The sequence below is a fragment of the Anabrus simplex genome, chromosome 1 (genome assembly GCF_040414725.1).
Source record: "Anabrus simplex isolate iqAnaSimp1 chromosome 1, ASM4041472v1, whole genome shotgun sequence".
NCBI classification, from domain to species: Eukaryota; Metazoa; Arthropoda; class Insecta; order Orthoptera; family Tettigoniidae; genus Anabrus; species Anabrus simplex.
In genome coordinates, this window is record NC_090265.1 from 1,543,974,196 (window position 1) to 1,543,995,249 (window position 21,054).

General features: G+C 38.5%; 1 protein-coding gene across 3 annotated transcripts in view; it reads left to right on the forward strand.

Moving 5' to 3' along the window:
* The window catches only part of LOC136858490 (protein SLC31A2), a 112,056-nt gene that overhangs the window by 40,167 nt on the left and 50,835 nt on the right, over window positions 1–21,054 (forward strand). For all 3 annotated transcript variants that reach the window (XM_067138073.2, XM_067138071.2, XM_067138072.2), the window contains exons 3-4: window positions 7,361–7,556; window positions 20,348–20,571. In XM_067138073.2, the coding sequence (XP_066994174.2) occupies window positions 7,361–7,556; window positions 20,348–20,571 (420 nt within the window). The remainder of the gene's footprint in view (window positions 1–7,360; window positions 7,557–20,347; window positions 20,572–21,054) is intronic.

Here is a 21,054-nt window from a genome sequence, read left to right on the forward strand (position 1 = left end):
GGAGCCTGTTTCTGCCTTAAAATACCTATACATACCCTTCCATTTTTCACTAAAATTTGTATAACTGCCAGTTATACTTGCCATCATAATATCTTTAGCTGCCTTCTTTGCTAGATTCAATTTCCTAGCAAGTTCCTTCAATTTCTCCTTACTTCCACAGCCATTTCTAACTCTATTTCTTTCCAATCTGCACCTCCTTCTTAGTCTCTTTATTTCTCTATTAATGTGGGTCTTTACCATTCCTTACCACCTTTAAGTGTACAAACCTGTTTTTGCATTCCTCAACAATTGCTTTAACTCATCCCAGAGTCTGTTTACATTTTTATTTACCGTTTTCCACTGATCATAGTTACTTTTTAAAAAATGCCTCATGCCTGCTGTATCAGCCATATGGTACTGCCTAATAGTCCTACTTTTAAGACCTTCCTTTCTAACACATTTATTTTCAATTACCACAAAAACAGCTTCATGATCACTAATACCATCTATTACTTCAGTTTCTCTGTAGAGCTAATCTGGTTTTACCAGCACCACGTTCAGGATATTTTTCCCTCTAGTTTGGTCCATCACTTTCTGAATCAGCTGTCTTTCCCATATTAGCTTATTTGCCATTTGTTGGTCATGCTTCCTGTTGTTTGCATTTCCTTCCCAGTTGACATTTGGTAAATTCAGATCCCCCGCTACAATCACATTCCTTTCCATGTTGTTTCCCACATAGCTGATTATCTTATCAAGTAATTCTGAATCCGTGTCAGCGCTGCCCTTTCCCGGTCTTTACACTCCAAAGACATCAAGTTGCCTATTATCTTTAGAGAGCCTTACACCTAGAATTGCATGTTTCTCATCTTTAACTTTCTTGTAACTTACAAATTCTTCTTTCACCAGAATGAATACTGCCCCTCCCACCATTCCTATCCTATCTCTACGATACACTCTCCAGTTCCGTGATAAAATTTCTGCAACGATTATATCATTTCTCAGCCATGATTCAACTCCTATTCATTTGGTATAGCTCCTTCATGCAAACAATAATCAAATAAGTACTTAAGATAACCCATTGTCTTTAGTATATCCCCTTTATCAATTCCAGCCGCTTTTCTAGTTTTCAACTTTTGTGTCTTACTGTAAATGTCATTGTTATCATATGTAAATTTTAATACTTCTTTAGTATTAGTCACCTCCTCTGTCTGGACATTATCCTTGTAACCAACAATCTTTACATACCGGTGACTGAATACTTCATTATTTTGAAGATCCTCGCATACACATTCCCCTTGTTCATTTATGTTTCTTGGAATGCCCTTCTTGAAACCTGTTTCTGCCTTAAAGTACCTATACATACTCTTCCATTCTTCACTGAAATTTGTATGATCGCCCATTATGCTTGCCATAATGTTATCCTTAGCTGACTTCTTTGCTAGATTCAGTTTCCTAGTAAGTTCCTTCAATTTCTCCTTACTTCTACAGCCATTTCTAACTCGATTTCTTTCCAACCTGCACCTTCTTCTTAGACTCTTTACTTTTCTGTTATATTATAGTGGATCTTTACCATTCCTTACCACCATTAATGGTACAAACCTATTTCCCCATTGCTTTAAACCCATTCCAGAGATTTTTGTATTTTTATTTACCGTTTTCCACCGATTGTAGTTACTTTTTAAGAACTCCCTCATGCCTGTTTTATCAGCCATATAGTACTGCCTATTAGTCCTAATTTAATACCTTCCTTTCTATCATATTTATTTTTAATTACCACAAAAACAGCTTTGTGAATGCAAATACCATCTATTACTTCGGTTTCTCTATAGAGCTCATCTGGTTTTACTAGCACCACATCCAGAATATTCTTCCCTCTGGTTGGTTCCATCACTTTCTGAATCAGAGGCCCTTCCCATATGAACTTATTTGCCCTTTGTTGGTCATGCTTTCTGTCATTTGCATTTCCTTCTCAATTCATCATCATCATCATCATCATCGTCATCATCATCATCATCCAGGTAGTCTGCCTTATGGCAGGTCTTGTCATGGGATGAACTTTTGCCACTTTTGCTTGTCCTGCGCCAATTTTTTCATGTCCGAATATTTCTTTCCTTTGATATTGACATTTGGTAAATTGAGATCACCCGCTAATATCACGTTCCTTTCCATATCGTTTCCCACATAGTTGATTATCTTATCAAATAATTCTGAATCAGAGTCAGCACTACCCTTTCCCGGTTTGTACACTCCAAAGACATCAAATTGCCTATCTTTAGAGATGAGCCTTACACGCAGAATTTCATGTTTGTCATCTTTAACTTATTCGTAGCTTATAAATTATTCTTTCACCGGGCGAGTTGGCCGTGAAGTTAGGGTCGCGCAGCTGTGAGCTTTGCATTCAGGAGATAGTGGGTTCGAACCCCGCTGTCGGCAGCCCTGAAGATGGTTTTCTGTGGTTTCCCATTTTTATACCAGGCAAATGCTGGGGCTGAACCTTAATTAAGGCCACAGCTGCTTCCTTCCCACTCCTAGGCCTTTCCTATCCCATCATCGCCATAAGACCTCTCTGTGTTGGTGCGACGTAAAGCAAATAGAAAAAATCTCCCTTCACCAGAATGAATACTCCCCCTCCTACCATTCTTTTCCTATCTCTACGATATGCACTCCACTTCCGTGAAAATATTTTCTATTCCTTTCTGTACAATACTTCTACAGTTGAGCACTAACATTTTTATGTCATCCCTACTTGACTTCCAGTTTCCTTTACCTTTATCTCCGCTCCCTAGGCCACGCTGTTTCCCTGAATGTACCTCCCTATAACCCTTCTAAACAAATTTCCGAACTTATATGTACCACTGTGGTTTAAGTGAAGGCCATCTGAGCGCAGATCCCTATCTCCCACCCACCCATCCACCCATTAGGATCTAGAAATCTCACTCCCAGTTTCCCACATACCCACTCCATAGTCTCATTTAAATCCCAAATCACCTTCCAGTCAGTATCCCTCCTACCCAGTATTTCACTGATAACAATCTCTGCTTCCTTAGACTTCACGCGTGCTGCATTTACCAGATCTCACACATCCCCAACTATGTTGGTACTTATACCTTCTTGTCTTACGTTGTTAGTACCAACGTGAAACATTACCACCTTCTCCTTTCCCTTCTCCTTCTCTTCTACTTTTCTCAACATCTGCCTCAACCTAATTCCTGGATAACACTCTACCCTGCTTCCTTTTCCTCCACACACTTTTGCCATATGTCTAACAGAGCCTCAACCCTACCCACCTCATTTGATCCCCTCCCCTCCTGGTCAGCCCCATCTTTCCTGACAGCTGCAGAAGCTACTTCCTCCTCCATTTTCTCCCTCCCATGACCCTGTTCCACCTGTCTTTTCCTATCCACAATTCCACATTTCCGTTTCCTGCCTTTTCCATTCCTCCTACTTCCACACTTCTCAGCAACAGTTCCCTGTTCCTCATCTTCCCTTGGTTGTTGTACCTGCAGTGACTCGTACTGATTTCTCACAGACACCTGTCCTGAATTCTGAACCTGAATAGTGCCCTTAGCCTGCAATCTCCTTCCCCTTAAAACACCACCTGTCTTCTACAATTCCTTCCTTTCCTTCCCATCCCTCTTTTATACCTACCGTATCCTGTACAGTTTTTTGAGGGAGGCCTACTTTCCTTCTAATATACCGTATCTACATTACAATTCTCAACTGAAATGTGGTTATGTGATTTTTTTTTTTTTAAATACATCGGGTTGAGCCTCTATGGACTGCGTGGTAACAACCAACTTCATTTTACTGTCTAGGTCTTGCTCTTGTTCTGGCTTTGACTTCCTGCCAGTATCTTCTGAGCCCAGCGGCGTGTGCCTGTTTATGCTCTTCAGACATAGGTCCTTTCTGTCTTCTGGAAGTTGATGCCATTTTGAAACCTTGATAGTTGTTCACTATTCTTCTGATTGTGTTCCTGTCATGAATTTCTTGGTCCGAAATACCAATCTGCCTCAGATCTTTTTCGCATTCCTGGAACCATCTCGGCCTTGTTGCCTTAGATTGAATAAAATTCCATATTCCTTTTGTTAGTTGATCATCAGTCATCCTCAAGTGATGACCATAAAATAATAGCCATCTCTTCTTAATTGACGCTGTGAGAGGTTCTGTCTTGCTGTACAAATCCTCATTTGGTCTCATTCGCCACTGTCCATCAACCCACCTATTACCTAGCATTTTTCTTAGTGTCCTGCGCTCCCTTATTTCCAGCTGGTCAGCTTGACCTTTACTACTTAAGGTCAAAGTTTCAGGTGCATATAATCCCTCAGGGTTTACAACTGTGTTATAGTGTTGGAACTTGGCCCTTATACTCGTAGATACTCATAGACTTTTTATTATAGATATTCTTTGTCACTTGGTATGCCTGGTCTAGCTTCCTCATCCTGACATTGATTGCTTCCTCTTCTAATCCATTCTGCTGGATGACTTCACCAAGATATCTGAAATTCTTGACACGACCGATTTTTCCAAAATTAGTGATCTTCCATTCAGGTCCATCACAGATGTTTGTCATATATTTTGTCTTCGGAATAGAAATCTGGAGTCCTACCTTTTCAGCAACTTCTGACAGCCTATTGATCTTGTTGACTGCTGAATCTATGCTTTAGCAAAAATGGCCAGATTATCCGCAAAGGCCAGGCAGTCAACGTACACCCCTTTGTGCTTAGGACCAAGTCTGAACTGATCTTCCTTTGTTTCTTCTATGTGATTATTACAGTTGGTGGATTACTATTATTTTCTCTACTCCATGGGACGGAGTTAAATCAGTTATATCAGACTGAAAGATGTGCTTGTGATGGTGTAAATAATGTGAATAACTTGTGTGCATATGTATGTGCAATAGTATACTCTTTGCTTCAAAGTTTTAATTAGTCGTGTGCATAAACAAATTATGTTGGGTAAGTAGATTTCGTTGATGTATTTTGTTTACAAATTTTTTTTATGTCACACCTACACAGATAGGTCTTATGGTGATGATGGGATGGGAAAGGCCTGGGAGTGTGAAGGAAGTGACTGTGGCCTTAATTAAGGTACAGCCCCATCATTTGCCTGGTGTGAAAATGGGAAACCACGGGGAACCATCTTCAGGGCTGCCGACATTGGGGTTTGCAAGTTGAACAGGTGAATTGCTGCGTTCTTTATCGACCCACGAGCCGAGTGATTCACCGTTCAGGTTGTTTTTTTTCATTTTTCGATCGTTCTCTCCACGGTGAGTGGAGGACAAGCAATAATTTTCATGGGTTTCTCGTCGCAGAGCGAAGAAGTGTTTCGAGCATGGGCGTTGCGTTCATTTAAAACCTTCCCGCCGGACCGAAGCCGCGACGGGTCCCCTCCACTGAGCGAGGTAGGTAGGTACCCAATGCCGAACGTCTGCATCGTAGGAGACGCGGACTGCAACACTCCCACTGTCGGCGACGGCCGGGGCCGCCGCTTACAGCGTACGAACAGGACTCGCCTGAGCTCGCAACAGCAGGCTCGGCAGGAGTCTCGCTCCTCGAGGGAGCCTCGCCAGAGGAGAGGACCACGCGGGGCCGTCCGACTCCTCCTTCTCGAAATGTTTTTTGATAAAACAATTTCGGTAATGATCCTTCCTCAGGTTCACCTACAGAAACCTTGTTACGACTTTTACTTCCTCTAAATAATCAAGTTTGGTCATCTTTCCGGACACATCGGAAACTGCGCGAAGCAGATCCCGCGCACTGGTCCGAAGACCTCACTAAATCATTCAATCGGTAGTAGCGACGGATGGTGTGTACAAAGGGCAGGGACGTAATCAACGCGAGCTTATGACTCACACTTACTGGGAATTCCTCGTTCATGGGGAACAATTGCAAGCCCCAATCCCTAGCACGAAGGAGGTTCAACGGGTTGCCCGGTCCTTTCGGACTAGGAGGACACACTGATTCCTTCAGTGTAGCGCGCATGCGGCCCAGAACATCTAAGGGCATCACAGACCTGTTATTGCTCAATCTCGTGCGGCTAAAAGCCGCCTGTCCCTCTAAGAAGATGCGTTGTCGCCGGTAGCACGAACGGATACCGGATGCGACTATTTAGCAGGCTAGAGTCTCCTTCGTTATCGGAATTAACCAGACAAATCGCTCCACCAACTAAGAACGGCCATGCACCACCACCCACCGAATCAAGAAAGAACTCTCAATCTGTCAATCCTTCCGGTGTCCGGGCCTGGTGAGGTTTCCCGTGTTGAGTCAAATTAAGCCGTCGGCTCCACTCCTGGTGGTGCCCTTCCGTCAATTCCTTTAAGTTTCAGCTTTGCAACCATACTTCCCCCGGAACCCAAAAGCTTCGGTTTCCCGGGAGCTGCCCGCCGAGTCATCGGAGGAACTTCGGCGGATCGCTAGCTGGCATCGTTTATCATTAGAACTATTGTCCCTTATAATGTCATCGGTTACCTGTAGTGTTTTATATTAATGCTGTTGAACTCGTAATTATTTGAAGTGAAGAAAATACATGAATGCCGTCGTGTTTTACAGCATTTTGGTGCTTTGGGTTCCCTCATATTTTGACGTACGGGGATTTTACTGATAGGTCATTTGGAAAGTTGGCAGGTATGATAACGAAATGTTTGAGTCCCAATAGTAAGAAATATCATCTCTTGGTTTAAACATTGTATTACCATGACTTTTTTTTTTTTTTGTAGTAGTTTTTTTCTGAAATGCTCCTCTTACCCATCATTTAAAGTCACTTTTATACCACTTTTAATGTTTAAAATAATGAATGGTATAATTTTTTTTTTTCAGATATAATTTTTAATGTTTTCTTTTCCAGGTATTTTCTAAATTTATTTTATTCTTAATTAGTTTATAAGTTCAAATTCTGATAAAATCAGTTGTGTAAACAGGTGGTTGCTTTAAAATGTTTTAAAAAACGTTTTGCAATTTTACTGTGGCTGGATCCTACAGACTTTTAGGATAACAATCTAACAAACTACACCATTTGCAAATTTGATTGACCATCGTAAATGTGATTTTCCCTTTACTTGCTTGTTCACTTCTTGAATTTAATGCACACACTTTTTTTTTTTTTTTGATATGCAGTGCACTCACCAAGTCCCTAAATTCCCCATAATATAAAAGTGAGAATATACTGTAAACATATTTTATGTACAAAAGGAGTACCCTATATTGCATTTCAGAGATCAGAAGCAGTTTATCATCCATGTACATGTTATCTTGTATTCTAGAAAAATGATATGAATACATTTTGTTAAAGCAGATTATTCTAGTATTTTAATATTAAGGATACGTATATATATATATATATAAAACATATATATAACAGAAGACATCCTTCTTCATTTTAATAGGTTTATTTTCAACATGTTGTGGGTTGGCATCACTCGCAATTCTATTTGAAGGAGTTAAAGTTTACCTTGTTTCAATAAAACAGCAGCATGCAGATACAACCGTTTCAACATCAGTTCACGAAGAGGATATGTGCCCAAATGACAGATCATCTCTATTAAGACCTACCCAGGAAATTGAGAAGAAGACAAGAAAAAAGTAAGTGTTTACATCATTGCTTTCATGGCCAGAATAATACATATGTTATTCTTTGGGGCTTATGCCATCTGAAACAAGACAAATTACAGGGAAACTTTACATTTCAGGAAGACTTGATCCACTTTCTCCAAAGTGAACTACTCTAGAGACAGACACAACATAAACTGTCGTTACTACTACATCCTACGATGTACAAAATTCCCTGTACTTATAGCCAAGTGTACATTGGCCTAACATGCTGGTCCATTGGCATTCATTGTAGCAACATGAAATAATCAGTCAATATATTGGACCTTCAAGACATTCTCCACTCTACTTTGGCGTTCGAGACCGCAGCGCATGACCTTGAATGTGCCGCGCTGATCACCGGGAACTGGCGGTTTGCTTCTACAAATCTATTCGTCTGCGACTTCAAGTTTATTTATAATCTTCATATATTATTTGATAGTGTTGTGACTTTGTGCCTGACAGAGTGTGAAACTGACCCATTTCTCCAATATTCATAAACATTGTGTGATTTCGCCTACTTGTTTTTACGGCTGACGATGACCTGGACTAGGGTCGAAACCGGTCCCATTTAAATAAGAATGTAATTACTACATTTCTTTCTTTTATGTATTGAATTGGTTGAACTTCAATTATTTAATTTTTAATGTTAATAATTTCAATACGGAACAATGAAATTTTTATCTTTAAAAGATTGCATAATGAGAATGGGCTAGAAAGTTCTAAAAACAGGTCTAAGTGTATGTGCAACGTTATAAAAAGGGAGAAAGGTACTCTAGTTCCAACAAAAAAAGTATATTACTTTTACAAATGTGGGGAAGGAAGTCAGTGATCCAGAATAAGTTGCAGAAATCTTTAGTAACTATATTTTAGAAGCAGTTTTGAATTTAACGGAAAATTTTCAAACATCAGTGATAAGAACAAACTTGAATACAGTTCATAGGAGTGTATCATCCGTGTTTCTTACTCCTGCGACTGAGCAAGATATAGACATACATACATACATACATACATACATACATACATACATACATACATACATTATCATTATAGATTGTTATGCCTTTCAGCGTTCAGTCTGCAAGCCTCTGAGAATTTACTAAACGTCGCCACAATCCTCGATTTGCAACTAGTGTTGTGGCCTCATTTAGTTCTATACCTCTTATCTTTAAATCGTTAGTAACCGAGTCTAACCATCGTCGTCTTGGTCTCCCTCTACTTCTCTTACCCTCCATAACAGAGTCCATTATTCTCCTAGGTAACCTGTCCTCCTCCATTCGCCTCACATGACCCCACCACCGAAGCTGGTTTATGCGTACAGCTTCATCCATCGAGTTCATTCCTAAATTAGCCTTTATCGTCCCATTCCGAGTACCCTCCTGCCATTGTTCCCACCTGTTTGTACCAGCAATCATTCTTGCTACTTTCATGTCTGTTACTTCTAACTTATGAATAAGATATCCTGAGTCCACCCAGCTTTCGCTCCCGTAAAGCAAAGTTGGTCTGAAAACAGACCGATGTAAAGATAGTTTCGTCTGGGAGCTGACTTCCTTCTTACAGAATACTGCTGATCGCAACTGCGAGCTCACTGCATTAGCTTTACTACACATTGATTCAATCTCACTTACTATATTACCATCCTGGGAGAACACACAACCTAAATACTTGAAATTATCGACCTGTTCTAGCTTTGTATCACCAATCTGACATTCAATTCTGTTGAATTTCTTACCTACTGACATCAATTTAGTCTTTGAGAGGCTAATTTTCATACCATACTCATTGCACCTATTTTCAAGTTCCAAGATATTAGACTGCAGGCTTTCGGCACAGTCTGCCATTAAGACCAAGTCGTCAGCATAGGCCAACTGCTTACTACATTTCCACCTAACTGAATCCCTCCCTGCCATTTTATACCTTTCAGCAGATGATCCATGTAAACTATGAACAGCAAAGGTGAAAGATTACAGCCTTGTCTAACTTCTGTAAGTACCCTGAACCAAGAACTCATTCTACCATCAATTCTCACTGAAGCCCAATTGTCAACATAAATGCCTTTGATTGATTTTAATAATCTACCTTTAATTCCATAGTCCCCCAGTATGGCGAACATCTTTTCCCTCGGTACCCTGTCATATGCTTTCTCTAGATCTACGAAACATAAGCACAACTTCCTATTCCTCCCATAGTTTTTTCAATTACCTGGCGCATACTGAAAATCTGATCCTGACAGCCTCTCTGTGGTCTGAAACCACACTGGTTTTCATCCAACTTCCTCTCAACGACTGATCGCACCCTCCCTTCCAAGATGCCAGTGAATACTTTGCCTCGTATACTAATCAATGAGATACCTCGATAGTTGTTGCGATCCTTCCTGTTCCCTTGCTTATAGATAGGTGAAATTAATGCTTTTGTCCAATCTGAGGGTACCTTACCAACACTCCACGCTAATTTTACTACTCTATGAAGCCATTTCATCCCTGCCTTCCCACTATACTTCATCATTTCAGGTCTAATTTCATCTATTCCTGCTGCCTTAGGACAATGGAGTTTATTTACTATCCTTTCCACTTCCTCAAGCATAATTTCACCAACATCATTTTCCTCGTCCCCATGAGCTTGGCTGTTTGCAACACCACCAGGATGATTTCCTTTTACATTGAGAAGATGTTCAAAATATTCCCTCCACCTCTCCAGTGATTCCCTCGGATCTATTATGAGTTCACCTGAATTACTCAAAACACTGTTCATTTCCTTTTTCCCTCCCTTCCTAAGATTCTTTATTACTGTCCAGAAAGGTTTCCCTGCTGCTTGACCTAGCCTTTCCAGGTTATTACCAAAATCTTCCCATGACTTCTTTTTGGATTCAACAACTATTTGTTTCGCTCTGTTTCTTTCATCTACGTATGAATCCCTGTCTGCCTCGGCCCTTGTTTGGAGCCATTTCTGATAAGCCTTCTTTTTACGTTTACAGGCTGCTCTCACTTCATCATTCCACCAAGATGTTCGCCTTTTCCCATCTTTACACACAGTTGTTCCTAGGCATTCCCTTGCTGTTTCTACTACAGCATCCCTGTATGCCACCCATTCACTTTCTATATCCTGAACCTGCTTACTGTCTACTGTTCGAAACTTCTCACTAATCATATCCATGTACTTCTGTCTAATTTCCTCATCCTGGAGATTTTCTACCCTTATTCGTTTGCAGACAGATTTCACTTTCTCTACCCTAGGCCTAGAGATACTTAGTTCACTACAGATCAGATAGTGGTCTGTATCATCGAAAAATCCCTGAAAAACTCTTACATTCCTAACAGATTTCCTGAATTCAAAGTCTGTTAAGATATAGTCTGTTATGGATCTGGTACCCCTAGCCTCCCATGTGTAGCGGTGAATAGCCTTATGCTTGAAGAATGTATTCGTAACAGCTAAACCCGTACTAGCACAGAAGTCCAGCAAACGCTTCCCATTCCCATTAGCTTCCATATCTTCTCCACATTTACCAATCACCCTTTCGTATCCTTCAGTTCTGTTCCCAACTCTCGCATTGAAATCGCCCATTAGCACTATTCTATCCTTGCTGTTGACCCTGACTACGATGTTACTCAATGCTTCATAAAACTTGTCAACTTCATCCTCATCTGCACCCTCGCATGGTGAATACACGGACACAATTCTTGTCCTAATTCCTCCCACTGACAAATCTACCCACATCATTCACTCATTTACGTGCCTAACAGAAACTATGTTGCGTGCAATGGTATTCCTGATAAAGAGCCCTACCCCAGACTCTGTCCTTCCCTTTCTAACACCCGTCAAGTACACCTTATAATCTCCTATCTCTTCCTCATTATCTCCCCTTACCCGAATATCACTTACTCCTAGCACATCCAGATGCATCCTCTTTGCTGACTCAGCCAGTTCTACCTTCTTTCTTCCATAAGCCCCATTAATATTGATAGCTCCCCATCGAATTCCATTTCGTTCGCCAAGTTGTTTCCAAGGAGTCCCTCGCCTGTCAAATGGGAGTGGGACTCTGAGCTCGGTAAATTCATGAAGCAGGATGCTGCCCTACTTGCACATAGTCCAAGTGAGGATCTCATCCTCTAACGGGTTATGGACCACCGGTGAATTGTATAGTCCTAGCCGCCTGAGCACAAGGAGGGCCACGACTCAGAATATGTCCGAGATGCCCACTCCCATTCCATAGCAACTGGTATCCCGACTCTCAGGACCACTTACTAGGCCACTCAGCCGTTGCCCATGGTTCACGAACTAGGACGTGACTACAGTAACCTACAATCATGAAATAGAGAAAATAATAAAACAAATGGGTAATGAATCTTCAGGTTCAGATGGTTACTCAAACTACCGTATTAAATACATAATCAAGACTCTCTGTTATTTGATCAAATTTGTCACTAACCGCTGGTAAATTTCCAGAGAATTTCAAAGTAAATAAAGTTGTTCTGATACATAAAAAGGGTAGTGAAGAAGATGCTGCTAACTGTAGATCTCTCTGCTTCCCATCTGTATTCTCCAAAATATTGGAAAGAATTGCTATCATTCCTATAGAAACATAATACCCGTATATTAGCTGGTTGCCTAAATGGATTTCATAAAAATAGATCTACTACCACAGCGTTCATTAACTTTATTGAACGGATATATGACACACTAGATGGGAAGGGTGCATGTTTAGGTATTTTCTTAGACTTAACAAAAGCTTTTGATATAATTGAACACAGCTTGCTTTTAGAAACATTATACATGTATGGAGTTCGGGGAATGGCCTATAACTCGTTCAAATAATTTTTAGGGGATAGAAAACAGATTGTTGAAATATATACTGGTACTGATTTGAGCAAAAATGAAATTAAGAATGTGTATTTCTGTGCCAGAAACATAGATCATGTGTTCCACAGGGGTCCGTTTTAGGACCATTATTATTTTAAATATTTATTATTTTATCGCTGATGTAGTCCAAATTGTTGATAATATGCAAGGAGTGTAATTAACTTTGTTTGCAGATGATATTACTGTTTTTTTAGCTGATGAAAGTTCTGAAGGGTTAGAATTAAATACAGGTAATGTAGTGATAATATCCTGAGCTGGCTTGAAGATAATAAATTAATCATAAGTAAACAGAAAATTTCTGTGATTAGATTTCACCATAAGATTAATCTGAATACAGTGGAACCTCAATTATCCGTTCTTGGAAACTACATTTTCCCGTATTATGCGTTCAAATTACGTGATCCCGCGAACATTGTAATTAAATCACATTATAAAAGTCCTGCATTATCTATTCCTCAAAGAAACAATTTCCTGGATCAACCGTCCAGAAATTTCAGTCCCATCAATGCTAAATCCTCAATCAAGCGTTTTTCAATAAACTGTATCTCACAAAAGGATGGCTATGGCATACTTACGGATCTTGGCATTAACACCCCGTCATTGCGATAATTAGAGCAAGTACTGTACTGGAAAAGCGATCGGTGGTGAACTTGCATAAGGGACCATCTTAGCATCGCATTCGGGTGGTATTGTTTAGAGAATATTGGAAATCATAAAGCCACAACAATTGTAAGGAGACACAGCACATTTTGACTGCTCTACTTGAAGACGGAATGAATTTCGTCAAATGTTCGCATTTATACAACGTCCACGTTATGTCCAGGGTTAGATGTTTATTTTTTTTACTTTTTTTGATTGTATTACTGAACAGATTTTCGGCACTTTTCTCAGGGCAGTGTATGATAACTGGGCTTTCAGGCAGGAATCAAAACTGCTCCTTCTTAACACAAATTTAGTATTTTAATATTATCCTATACAATAATGTTGATTATTTGCACCATGTTGGTTATTCCTGTCCGTATTGACTTATATTCAAATTTCTATGAAACACTTTCCCGCCTTGTCAATACTTTACATATTTTATTATACCTAATTCCTGTACATGTTTCGAGAGCCAATTACTCTCTTCCTCAGCGGTGCCAAAACATCAATAATCTTTGGACTTTGTACATAGTAACAGATATACTTATCAACACAACAATTATATATAAAAATCTTGAAATCGTTAAAATATTTCTTTGTGTTTCAACTTTTCCTTACTATGTCAATTTATTACAGACTTTAAAATATGAATTTTCAAATCATAAACGGATATCTATTAAATTAGTCAACTATGTGCTAAAATTTTAAATCTGCTCTGCTCTTTGAACTTACGTCCTTATTTACATCTAAAAAGAACTAAATGTTTCTTTGTGTCTAAATTTACATTTACTTTGTCATTTAATAAAAACACTACCACCACCACCGTTGGTACGGTGAAACTGAATAAGATATAAATGATCGGAAATTGTATTCTCTGTAACTTTTGTTGTGTAGTGCTTTCCTAAGGACCAATAACATAGGTATAGTATTTAAAAATTAAATTTTTGGTGCCTTCCCCTAAACTGCCATTTCACTCAGCGTGAATAAAATTATTTATAGCCTAGATTGTAGCGAGTCATTCCCCAGCTTTACATACTAATTTTCATTAAATTCTCTTCAGCTATTCACTGCAAATGTACAAGTTCCGTAACACTGGAATTATTCTATGTCCAAAGTTCACGTTTCACTCGGACAGTGAATCAACATTGTCGAGGTGTAGACTGTAGCTGTACTGTTGATGAACTGGCTGATAGGGCTGAACTGGCTCTGACGTAATGTTTTTCTAAACCATGAATATCTCCGTAATCCCTGGATCGATTTTGGAGAAATTAACATGAGGAGATGTTTGAAATGTGTACTAAAAGATGCCATTATTTCTAAATTACTATCTCAATTGGTTCAGAATTTAGAAAAATTTATTTTATGGATGTTTCGAGAACATATGATCTAACCTGTCCTTGATGAGCACTGGCGTAAGCAGTGTTGTGCGGGTCGATTACTTGATTAATTTGATTAAATTTGATGTATTAATGTAAATTTCAGCTTGCAAAACTTAATCATATTTTGCATGCATTAAATACACATACATGCTGCTTTGTAAGCAAGTAGATGGTTTGTATTATATTTTTAATGTATATTGAAATTCGGGAAACTGAAGCATAAAGTGCCTATTAAGTTTCGGCTGTACAGTTGCTTTTAAATTAATAAAACCATACCTTGAATAAAAATTACATGGTTAAACATACATAGTTTTGTTACTGACATTATGTGCAGGTTAGATTCACACCTCCGTCTTTTCCTGTTTTCCGTGGAATTTCCGGGTTTTTGAAGTTCTTGAATGATCTCCAGAAGGATAATCTCGTGCAATCGACCAACAGTAATCGGCCATCATATTCACATCCCAATGTCCCTGATAGCGTTGTTCTGCATCTTTGAGATCCTGGTGAAACCTTTCACCTTGTTCTTCACTGACAGCTCCTAAATTTGGAGGGAAATAATCCAGATGCGAAGCTAAGAAATGAAGCATAAGGTTCATATTACAACCGAGTTCCTTAAACTTTACCAACATTTTCCTTACAATTTCTTTGTATTGAGGGTCCTTAATGTTGCCAAGGAATTTAGTTACTACATCTCTGAATTCGTTCCATGCCTCTTTCTCAATTTTGGTCATCGTGTCTGTGAAATTTTTATCCTTCATCAGTTTACGAGTCTGTGGTCAATCAAAAATGCCTTCTTTGATATTTGCATCTGATAATGAGGGAAATTTAGTGGATAATTATTGGAAGCATAGGCTAGTTTTATCAAATGCCTTGACATACTGTTTCATCAATCCTAATTTGATGTGCAAGGGTGGAAGTAGAAATTTTTTTCACGGCAATAAGACTTACATTAAAGACATTTTTGGATCCTGGTTGTAGTTGTTTCCTTTCTGGCCATTTCACTGTATCGCAATGTTTATTTCGTGCCCTGCTATCCCATTCGTATAGGAAACAGGGAAATTCTGTATAGCCTTTTTGTTGTCCCAGCAACAATCCAATGATCTTCAAATCACCGCAAATTTGCAACCCATGATCGTGATACTTAATTTTTTCAAGCACTAACTTTAAGGTCTCGTATGTTTCAGACATTTTTGTGGAGTGTGCAAGTGGTACAGATGCCAGAACATTTGTATTTGGAAGAGTCAATAAAAACACGCCAGTTACTAGGATCATACTCTTTCTCTCCCAAGTGACGTAGAAGATTTGAAACATCCGTACAAAATTTAGCAGGAAACCCCCAGCTATAAAGTGAAAATTTAGACAGCAATAAATCTGTAATAAAATGCAAACAATAACAAATCAAATCACATAATTGTACTCTAAAAAAAGTTGCACGAAAACATCGCTCAACATTACATCTTATGAATTCATGCAGATACTAAAACACCAAATTGCGTCAAAACTAGATGTGATAGGAAAAAAATAGCATCATTTTTGGAATCAGGACAGCGATTTCCATAAGAATGACATATTTTCTATTTTACCACAATTTCATGTTGGCTAGTGTTGTTGTTGTTGTTGTTGTTGTTGTTGTTCTTATTATTATTATTATTATTATTATTATTATTATTATTATTATTATTATTATTATTATTATTATTATTATTATTATTATTATTATTATTATTATTATTATTATTATTATTATTATTATTATTATTATTATTATTATTATTATTATTATTATTATTATTATTATTATTATTATTATTATTATTATTATTATTATTATTATTATTATTATTATTATTATTATTATTATTATTATTATTATTATTATTATTATTATTATTATTATTATTATTATTATTATTATTATTATTATTATTATTATTATTATTATTATTATTATTATTATTATTATTATTATTATTATTATTATTATTATTATTATTATTATTATTATTATTATTATTATTATTATTATTATTATTATTATTATTATTATTATTATTATTATTATTATTATTATTATTTGTTTCGGCCTACGATGGACCACGTGGTTCTTAACTCTGGTGAGCTCTTTTCTTCCTCTTAGCCCAGTATTCCTTCATTCTAGCGCTATGGATGTCTTTTCTTTCTTGAATCCATTTCACTCCTACTCCTGGAAGCAGTGATTTAGTTGTTAGTGACTGGAGAGAGTCAGATGTCTTGACTAACTTTCTGAATTTATCTCGGTTGTAAATGTCAATGTGATCAATGTTTAGGTATTGTAGGTCTTTCTGCACTAAATTCGTCCATTTGGCATTTGTTGCTTTCCCTCTAGATACAGTGTTGAAGATTCTTGAAGTGAGTCTCTGGCTGTCCATCCTGACTACGTGCCATTAGTCTTCTCTTCCTCATAGCTGTTGTAATGCTCTCTATTTTACTGTACAGTTCCCTGTTGTGCCTGATTCTGTAGCCATCTCCTTCTTTCATGGGACCCCATAATCCTTCTGGAGATCTTTCGCTCTTTCAGTTCTAGTTTTCTGAGTTGTCCTTTCCGGGTCATGTTTGGTCATGTTTAGGCATTCTGAGGCGTACAGTACAGATGGTCTTACTACGGTGTTGTAGTGTCTAAGTTTAAGATTCAAGGAGAGGGATTTAGACTTGTATATGTTCTTACAAAGATGATAAGCTCTTTCTAATTTAGTGCATCTACTCTTCATTGCAAGATCCTCATTAACATTTGGGGTTATCCACTCTCCAAGATATTTGAATGAGTTGGCCATGTGTATTATTTTGTCCCCCAAAGAAATGAAGTTGGGTGCTTCTCTGATGTTGGTCAGAAATTCTGTTTTACTGACAGCGATCTTTAGCCCTGCTTTAGCTGCTATGCGTTCTAGGGAGGATAGCTGGTGCGTAGCTTCTTCCATACTTGAAGCTAAGAGTGTGAGGTCATCTGCGAAGGCTGAGCAAGTAACTGTTTATCCAGAGTTGTCAGCTAGTGTGTTCGTCCATTCCCGAATGACCTTCTCCAGCAGACAGTTAAACAGGATAGGGGACAAACCATCTCCCTGTCTAACACCTGTTTTGATCTCGAAGCTTTTTGATAATACCCCTCTGAATTTGACTTTGGACATGGTGTTCGTTAGAGTTACCTTCACAAGATTCAAAGTCTTCTTAACCAGTCCCATTTCAGTCAACGTCTCAAAGAGGGACTGTCTGTCTACCGAGTCGTAAGCCTTCTGGAAGTCAATGAAAATTGCTACATAGGGTGAGGTGCTGAGGTTTTTGTAGGTAAAGATAGTTTTGAGGTTCAGAATCTGCTCTGTGCATGATCTTGACTTCCTAAATCCAGCTTGGTACTTTCCTATGCAGGAATCTAATTGTGCCTCCACTCTTTTAAGCAATGCTTTGGAGAAGATTTTGTACGTCACTGATAGGAGAGAGACCCCTCTATAGTTGTTAGGGTCTAACCTGTCTCCTTTCTTGTGCAGCGGGTGAATGATAGCTGAAGTCCAATCCCTTGGTAGTGTTTCTGTTGTCCAGATGTCAGTTATGATTCTATGGATACTGTCAATTGACTCTTCATCTGCATGTTTCCATAATTCTGCAATGATGCCATCTTCGCCTGCTGCTCTGCTAGATTTCAGTTCAGAGATGATCTGTTTGATTTCTTCTTTGTTAGGAGGAAGGGAGTCAGGGTTAATAACATTCTTAGGTTGAAATTGTAGTTTTTCCTGTGGTTCTTCTGCATTGAGGAGGCCATCAAAATATTTTGCAAGGGCTGTAGTACAATCTTCATTGTTCATTTTCAGTTCTCCGTCTGGTCCTCGAAGGTGGAGTGTAGGGGCTGAGTAAGCGTTTGTCTGAGATTTTAGAGTTTTGTACAAATTACTGGTGTTGTTCCTTTGAAAGTCTTTCTCTGCCTGATCTATGAAGTCGTTGTTATATTGCCTTTTAGCATTTCTAATGGTCTTGGCCGTGTTCTTTCTGACTGTTAGGAAGGCTGTATGATTTTCCGTGTATTTGTTGCAGTTCCATTTCACCCATGCCTGTCTTCTCTCCTCTATTGCCTTATCACATGTTGGTGTCCACCATGGGTGTTTACTCCTTCTGGTTGCAAGGATGGTTTCTGTTGCTGCATCTATCAGTGCCTTCTGTAGGTTAGGCCAATCTGTTTTATTCTGATTATTGCTCAGTACCTTAGTAAAGTTGTTGTTCTCTTTCAGCTGGGCTGGATTGAATTTTGGGATTCTGGACCTGGTGTAATTGTTACCTCTGTACTTCGTGAGTGGAATGAAATTTGCTTTGACCAAAGATAGGTAGTGGTCTGAATCAATATTGGCACCTCTCAATACCTTGACGTTCATTATTTCCTTGCTATTCCTTCTACTGATGGCAACGTGATCTAACTGGTACTCTCCTAGCAAGGGATTGGGACATCTCCAGGTCTTGGCTTTTCGGGGGAGGTGTCTGAATGCTGTAGATTTAAGAACAAGGTTGTGATTTTTACACAGATTGATCAGCCTCTCACCATTACAATTGGTTCTCTTGTCGGCCGGGTATTCTCCGACTATGTTCTTAAACCTGCGCTCCTTACCAATCTGGGCATTAAAGTCTCCCATTAAGATGATCACGTGATGTTCTGGAATTTTATCGATTGTCTCTTCCAGTTCTTCCCAAAAGTATTCAACACTTTCAATATCACTCTTATTAGTATCATTGGTAGGTGCATGGAAGTTAACAATCGTGTAGGCTTTGTTGAGACTTCTGAAGGCTATAGTGGACGTTCTCCCATTTGGTGATGAGGAGGAGATAATAGAGTTGATCATTTTGTTGTTGACTATGAAGCCTGTACCCAGGTGAGGCATATTCTTCATCACTCTCTGACCTGGCTGTCCCTTGTAGATCCTGAAGCCTTGTGACTCAAAAGGTTCTTCGTCCGTAAATCTTGTCTCCTGTAAAGCCGTTATAAGGATGTTGTGTTTTGTTAGGATGTCCCATGTATGTTTCAGTTTTCCCGTTTGTAGGAGGGAATTAATGTTTATATTGTTGCCAGATAGTTGATGTGTTTCTTCCTCTTACATGAAGATGCAGGCTCCCCAGAATCTGATGGCCTGCTTGCCCCACTGTGAGTGGGGGTGGATTTGTTACCACCTGGGGTAGATTTCCAATTAGTTGTTTGCTCCATGTTTCCAGAGTTACGAAAAAGTTTAGAGGGGTTACCCGAAGGTAATGTGGTGTTTAACTATCAAGGTTGTAAGCCTTGAAGCCCCCAGCACTGATCGGTTCACTGACCCAGCTTCCCGCTGGGATTGGTTACCCAACCTTCTACTGGGTTGCTCAGCTTAACAGGGGGCACCTCGTGTAGGTTACGTGCTGGAGTTGTAGTGAAAGAGGCTAGTTGGGTTCTCTTGCTGAACCCAATATATTATTGTTGCAGGAGTTTGGCAACGACACATTTCACTATCATTTGCTCAGAGTCACAAGAACTCTTCCCAGGTTGATTCCTGGGACCCTATTATTGTTTTTGTTATTATTATTATTATTATTATTATTATTATTATTATTATTATTATTATTATTATTATTATTATTATTATTATTATTTCACTGTAGTGACCTAACATATACTGTATATTCAGTATAAGCGCTATCAATATATTGCAGCTCTCAGTAAGCTGTTCAGCACACATTTTTCTTCTATTTAGAGATGTGAGACAGAAAGAAAGAGATATTTGTGTATATGAGAGATGTTTTTGAATGTTTATGTTATCATTGAAATGCCTCTTACTTCCATTGTACAAAAAAAAAAATTAAAAATAATCTGTGCAATTTATTTGCTTTTGGTTATGAAGTTCACGTTTGATTTATTTGTTGTAGTGTTGGCATTATGCTGTACGAGGTCATGTGGTATTCAGTACAGAATGTTTTGGGCTATATCCTCATGCTGGCAGTTATGACCTTCAATGGCTACTTCACCATTGCTGTGTCTTTGGGTGCAACAGTAGGTTATTTTGTATTTGGCAATGTATTAATGGAAGTTGGACTAAGAAGTGAATGCATAAGAAGACCGAAGAATGAATGCCCTGTATGTATAAGTGCCGGTATGTACCAAATTCACTGGAATATTTTGAGGCTTACCACTGCACAAGTACTTATTTTGGAACTTGTTTAACCTTGAAATATTACCACACTTGTAAACTTGATTGTTTTGAATGTTGATTCTGGTTGCTAATTGGTTGTTGTTTAAAAGGAACAAACACAAAGTGAGTGAATCTATAGCACAACTCAAATATAATGTAGGTTATAGATAGCAGCTTCTACAGTAGACTCGCAATTATCCACGCTAATTAATACACAGACTATTTCAGATATGGAAAAACTCTGATAATATGGAGATAATGTGCTAATAGGTTGTAAATGATGAAAAACTGTTTAGTAATTGTTTCTTACAGCATGATTCCTGGACAAGTTGAGAAACATTTTCATTGTCTGACCCCAGTAAAGTTTCATTGGATTTCTCCAAGCCAAACACTTTTCTCCATGATCTTTGAAGTGTTGAGTTCTTAACTTCATCCTATATTAAG